This window comes from Talpa europaea, assembly GCF_964194135.1.
Source record: "Talpa europaea genome assembly, chromosome: 12".
In the NCBI taxonomy this organism is placed as follows: domain Eukaryota; kingdom Metazoa; phylum Chordata; class Mammalia; order Eulipotyphla; family Talpidae; genus Talpa; species Talpa europaea.
In genome coordinates this window covers 66,502,892-66,509,871 of record NC_140079.1, presented here as the reverse complement: position 1 = coordinate 66,509,871, position 6,980 = coordinate 66,502,892, and the positions used below count along the sequence as shown (strand labels likewise).

The following is a 6,980-nucleotide window of genomic DNA, read 5'->3' as shown; positions in this document are numbered from 1 at the left end:
GGTGCTTCTTCTCCCCAGTGATTTCCTTATAATAGGCTGTTTGCTAGGTGATGATTATGAGTAATAGGCTCCATTTAGCTGCCTCTCAGTCAGCTCTGGGGGATTAATAGGGCCCCCTATTGACAGATCTCTTTAGACTGTGGCATATTAATGCCTCTTGTTTTCAGATGAAACCCTAAGTCAATAGGATAAATCCTTCTTAATATCTTGTTCTATAACTAATAGTTCACTTCAGCTTTCTACTGCAGCTGTCCAAGATACGATCACAAATGTTGATTTAAATTTCACTTTGCCTAACGCTGTTGTCACAACTTTGAAAATGTTAATAAGTACAAGAAACATGGACGGAAGCCTGGGAAAAGTCAATATGGTGTGCAATAATGCAAAATAAACAAGTTAGCTACTCACCTGCACAAAATGTGCATAATCTGACAAAAAGACAGGGTGACTTCCTGACCTGGTTTCCAAGAGGGAATGGCCATGAAAGGGGCCAGAGGGGGTATGGCAAAAGAGGAGGGTACAGAGAGAGGGGGAGAGATTGAGAACACAGTCACACTCCTTCTTTCATTCCTGGCTCCCATGGACACAGCTCAGAAGGAGCACTGTGGGCCCCACAAGGGAGGGCTGGGAGCTGGCAGGCTTCCCTAACTCTAACAGCTATTTAGAGCCCTGGTCTCTCTGCAAGGGATTGGTGCCCATGCCCAAGGAGTGAGCATTCCTGCCCGGGGGAAGGCCTGGGAGAGAGGGCTTTCAAGGGTACTTAACATTCTTCCCCATAGTTCTCTCAAAAGGTCCTTCTCTCTCCCCACTCCCTAACACCAAACACTGAAGTTTACTGAAGAAAAATAAATAAGTTCATTCATCCAGACTCAGCCTGCCATCACAAAAGAAACAAGCAGCATTCTCCTGGAGAGAAGGCTGATTTGTAGGTAAGTGCTACTCACCTTATTCTTTAATAAAAGGTCAGGCTACATTTCAGACTGTAAGGCAAGATTTCTTGAAATTTAACTCTTTTCTGTGTCCTGAACTTATGCTCCCCTTTAACACTAAGCTTCTCCTGGAGTATTGTCACCAAAGCCTAATGGTAGAAATTCATTTTCATCCTGGGCACAAGTGGGCACTTAGCTCTGAGGTAAGTATTGCAAAGGGCACAAAGGAAAGGAAAGATGTGTCCCTGCCAGTTGGGGCAATAGAGCTGGGAGAAGGAAGAAGGTGGTATGGGCTTGGTTTTTGGCTAGAGAAACATAGAAAGGACCCAAGGGCTGGGAAGATGAGTAAAGAGGGAGCAGGGCTTATGTCCAGCTCTTACCATGGCACCTGGCACACGGGAGGCTCCTGGCCACTGAACCCATGTGTGGGATGAATAAACTGAAGAGTCACTGAGTGGTATAGAATGGATTTCTCTTATTGGGTGAATAATGCTTTATATATATAAAGTATTTCTATTTTTTTCTCACAAAGAGTTATTTTTATGCTTTTTACTTAAACTTTGGAGCAATCCAATTGGTGACTGTGTAGGTATTTTATTGGCAAAGATATTGATGCTCAGAGCAAAGACTATCTTCCATCCTTTATGTCACTCAAGAACTCATTTGATCATAGAGCAAAACTGCCAATGGTGTTTGGCAGATGAAGTCTGACTTGGCAGCTATGGTTTCAGAATGACACAGGCTTCAGACACTGCTCTCTGATGGAAAGTCAGGGGTCAGAGATGACTCCTGCTTTCCAGGGTAGTAATGGGAGAATCTTGTTTTCTTGTCTCTAGACCATGAAGCGCTTAGACAGACACATGGTCAGGGGGCCAGTAAACAAGCACTTTGACTTGGAGAGGAAGAACGCCAAGCAGGCTGAGGCTAGACTCAGCCAAAAACTGCAGAGGTTGGAGGTGGTCTGCCTGTACCACGTGAAGCTGCTGACCAAGGAACAAAGACAGCTCCAGAGGGACCTGCAGAGATTGCAGCAAGGTAAGGCTTTGTAAATGAGCAGGCAGAGCAGGCAGGAAGCATCGTGGCTCAGTTCAGATGACAAGGACCCTTTTAGACCTGACACCTAGATAGCAAGACCTTCTGATCTGAACCTGGATGTCAGATGCCTCACCCTCCGTTCCTCAATGATACTGCTCCCTGGAGCAGCCCCTGAGCAAACCTTCTGGAACGTACCCTTCTTAGGCTCCCAGCCACATTAACTTATCATATTTGCTCTCTCGTGCTTTAATCATTATTTTTCTACTTTTTAATTTTATTTTTCATTCTGCTTTCCTTTTACTATATCTGGCCTGGTTAGGTTTCACTTCATTACTTACGCCTGGTTAGCAACCATTTATTGAGCAACTGTTAATGTGCAAATCACTTTATAAAAGGAAGCTAAAAAAATGATCTCTGGATCAACAACCAGAAAGCAGTACAGAAAGAGAGCGGGCTCTAATGACAATTTTCAACACTCACCAAACCTGAGATGCAGGCTCTTCCTTTCTTCTGTGCAAAGTATGTTTCTCAAAGTCTGTTCACAGGAGAGCCCATAGATTTTGCTTAGATTAGAAAATTTCAAGCGACAATTGTATAGGTACTGTGTTTTCTTTGTCTTCTTAAGCCAGAGGACAAATACTTCCATTATTTCCTCAAAGAGGCCTCTTTGCCCATAAGCTGTGTGCTCATAGTCTTTAAACAATTGCCTCCCATAAAACCTGCTTCCTGCCTTTCCAAATGTATATATCACTGAGAAGATGATCCAGTTAATAATGACTATTTAACTCAATAGCTATCGCAAAAATGTTACAATATCAAAAAGGAATGATTAGTTAGTAACTGCTGATCATTCTAGAGGGAAAGGCTAGATGATTACAGAATTCCAGACTTTCCAGAATCATCAATACTATTTGGTAAAATGAGGGAAAGAAAACTGCCTGACCACTGATTCTATCTTCCCCATTAAAACATGGTGGCTAAGAACACAGACTCTGGACCCAGACTGTCAGGGTTGAAGTAGTGGCAGTGACTTATCAGCTGTAAAGTTTTAGGCAGATTACTAGAACTGTCTGTGCCTCAAATGTGAAATGGAAATGATGTTACCTGCCACCAGAAGTTATATGAGGATTTAATTAGCTCCTACCTAAACACAAATAAGTGCTAGGTAAGAGCTTACTCTTAACAGTCAATAAAAGATTATTACAAGATTGAAGTTCTTCTAGTGCTTGTTGAAAACTGCCATAGTTGTACAGATTGCAGAAAAATAGTTCTCCTTTGTCCATCATAAAAATGATTGGATTTTAATATCCCTTCAAAGTCCAGCATAGAACACTTATATCTCAGCTATTGAAAATGACAGTCTCTTCTTGCATACAGCAGATGCCAGGACTCGGAGCCCTGACAGTGACAGATCATATTCAAGAGGAAAGTCAGGTGTCACAATTGAATGTAAAATATGTTAGGTCTACACAACTAATATAAAGGATACAAGAGTCAAGAGAAATATCCAAATGTCTGGCCAGGGAATTATTTCTAACCTCCTGCTTTAGATTTGAAAGATAACCCTAAGAGAGTACTGAACATCTGCACTTTCGATTTCCCGGCCTGTAATAAAAGGTTAAACCAAACCAGAATGGAAAAGGATCTGAGATGCCATGGAGTTGCTTCCCACTTCAGTTCTTGAAAAGGACACTGAACACGAGATGCTCACTCCCTGGGTGGCCTGAGGCAGACTGTCCTTTTGAGCAGAGAGTTTGTTTCAGTGCCAGGTCGTATGGAAAGTCTGGACCAGGGGGCAGAAACTTTGATTCAGATGCCTCTTTCTCTGCATCCTTCAGAAAGACTTCTCCCCTCTGAGCCTCAGACTGCTTGATAGTAAAGTTTAGGAAAGGAAAGGACCACTATGTAGTGAGTGCCAGAACTTATCAGGCACTATACGAGGCAATAATGTTCCATGATTCGTTACACACCATTGTTATTGAAATGCAACTATATGCCAGTTGGGAGATTGTTTAAAATGCATATTCCTAGGCCTCATCTGTAAAGACTCGGATCAGTAGGTTATGAATTAGCCTATGCATCCACATTTTTCACTGAGATGATGATAAGGAAGATTACGCTGGCACAGGCATTTTGTGGGCCAGACTGTATGAAACCATCACAGTTACTCAGCGATACTGCAATGCAAAAAACTTGAAAAAACAGGTCTCCACCCTCCCAACACTCACATTTAACATGCTTGTGAAAATTTGTGATAGAAAATGCTAGTTGGTAAAGTGAATTTATTTACAGAGCATGGCAGGAGTTCCTGTGTCTATCAAAGGGCCTCAGGTAAGTTCTTACACAAGAGGTGATAGGTAGGCAGAAGCCTAGGGGAGGAGACTGCAGGTTGCCAGAGAGTCAGGGAGGGGGTGACCACCCTGTCTTGAGGTCTAGGGTCTCAGCAGCAACTATGACTACAGGATGCTGAAATACCAACTCAGAGAAAAATTCCACTTAATTATGGCCTGCAGTTACAGACATGCCTCAAGCAGGTAAGAGGTCACATAATTGAAATGAACAAAACAATAGCCCCCCCCATTGTTCTCACCCAGTGATATTGTTTTCAAAACACCATGCTTGCCAAGTAAAACATTCAAATAAAACCTCCAATGGGCCTAGCTAGTCATCATCAACCAGTCTCAATATTTCTAAATCCTCGGTAACATGTTCTAGGTAAACCCTGCGGGGCTGCTTGAGATTTTTCTCTTTCCATCCATCACACCAGATCAGCCTCACATGCCATGCAGTCTGGGGGGCCTTACACAGTGGCTCTCTGGAAGCCTGTTTTCCAGAAGTCTTACCCTTCTTCTCCTAAGGTGTCAGAGTGTTTGAGCTGTCATAGCACAGGACACATACTGGGAGCTTAAACAACAGAACTTTATTGTCCCATAGTTCTGGAGACTAGAAGTCTAAAAGCAAGGCCTTGGCAGGCTTAGATCCTTCTGGGAGTTGTGAGGGAAGGATCTGTCCTGGGCCTCTCCTTGTCTTATCCATGGTCATCCTCTCCCAGTCTCTCTTCATGCTGCCTTCCCTATCTTCATGTCTGCATTTCTGTTTGTTATAAAGTCACCAGCGTGTGGATTAGCACTCACACTAACGACCTCATCTTTACTAGGCTATCTCCATAAAGGCCCTATCTCCAAGTAAGACCACATTCTGAGTAACTGGGGTTGAGAACTCCAACATAGGACAACTAGGAAGACCACACTTTAACCCTTAACACTTATTAATTAACTCAAAGCAGCTATAATGAAGAAAAAGTTCTCCTCCTACTTTGGGAATGGAATTCAGAAAAGACAAGAAGATGTTCCTGCATCCTCACCACAGGGAAGGCAAAAGAACAGAGTTCCACAGGCCAATACTATCAGGTAAGAAAATGCTTACCAAACGCATGGGTATGACGCTCAATCCCTCTCACCAACTGATCTTTTTTTATTTCTTTTTTAAAACAGAACAAATGCTGGCTAGGAACATTATGTAGGTCTTGGTTGTGCAGTCTTATAATTCAGCATCCATATATACTCCATTATATTCACCACCAATAATACAGTACCCATCCATGACCACACAGTGGGCCCCTTTGCTCTCTTTACATCATTCTCTCCCTGAGAAAATGCTGCCTTCATGCTTCTCCTTTTTAAGCAGAGACATTTCCCCACATTTTACCACCATTCCCGCCTCCACCCATTTCTCACCCACATTATCACCTCAGCTGATACTACACTGAAGGGGACTGTGGTCTAATATCTAGAAAGATCAAAATAGAAGCCTCTTTACTGGTTTTCAGAGATTTTTTTTAACGCCTTTTCACAGAGCATCGGCGATCATTGAGACCCAAGAAACAAATAAAGCTAAGCCCCCGATTCCTCGGGCCCATCACACTGGCCTCAAGGTTCGCATGAAAGGCAAAGAGCAGTCATTACCTCAAAATCATAGAACTTCCCACCTCATAGAAGAGAAGCCACAAGTCCAAGAGGAAGAGTCTATAGTTCTACCGAAGGGCAAAGAGTCCAACAACAACATGTCTACTCTACATCGAGATCAAGAAGTTCCCACTGACACCTCAGACCCAGGCCCCACCTCCAGCCCTGCCGCTGAGAGCACCTCATCCTATGTCAATGGGACCAGGTCAGAGGAGGCCAACCTACAGGCAGATCTCCATGCTGGGAAACAAATCCCTCCAAGTCCCATGGAATGTGCAGGAAATCACAAAGGCCAGCCCACAGAGCCATCCTATTTAGAGTTGTTCATGAGGGTCAGAAATGCCCACTACCTTCGCCACAGGGTCCCCCCTGAGTCTGAGAGATTGCTCAGCATCCGAGAAATATTCGGGCATGAGGAACCCTTTGAGCCCAGAGCAGCAAAGGAGCATGAGAATGGGGTGGCCACCTAAGCGACTTCCTGTCTACTGTCTAATAGTCTCACAATAACATGTATCATAATGACAGTAAAAAAAGTAAAGATGAAATATTAATTAAAAAATGAGATTTTGGGGCCTCCCCTAGTGGCACAGCGGTTGAGCGCTGGGTTGCGAGACTGCCCGCAGCCTCTGCAGCACCAGCTTGATCCCCGGCCACTGGCGAGGGTCCCACAAAAAAATAAATAAATAAATAAATAAATAATAAGAATACCTTTAAAAAAAAATGAGATTTTTTAAAGTAAAACATAGTAAGATAAAAATAAAATAAAAATTAGCTTAGAGTGTGATCATTAAAGAAATGTGTTCCTCAAGTAAATATAGTAATTTTATTTTAAACCCTCAGGGTGTTGTTGTTTTTTTTTTTTTTTCCTTTTACAGGAATATAATCTTTCATTGAATAAGAAATGCTAGTATATGAAAAATGAGCGGAAGGATGACTCTTTTGCAGACATTTTAAGCAACACACATCTGTTGCTAATGTCATCAAAAATATGAATCGACATTGATGACAAGACTTTTCCTAAAAGGAAAAGTACTAAGGCTGTGATTTCAGT

At 42.7% G+C, this 6,980-nt stretch overlaps 1 protein-coding gene across 1 annotated transcript; it reads left to right on the top strand.

Moving 5' to 3' along the window:
- Positions 1–1,768: 1,768 nt before the first annotated feature.
- CCDC190 (coiled-coil domain containing 190) lies at positions 1,769–6,399 on the top strand (the record flags this gene model as incomplete). Its single annotated transcript, XM_084250081.1, has 3 exons — positions 1,769–1,964; positions 5,248–5,374; positions 5,820–6,399. 3 exons carry the CDS (start codon positions 1,769–1,771, stop codon positions 6,397–6,399), a joined length of 903 nt encoding a protein of 300 aa, XP_084106207.1.
- Positions 6,400–6,980: the final 581 nt, after the last annotated feature.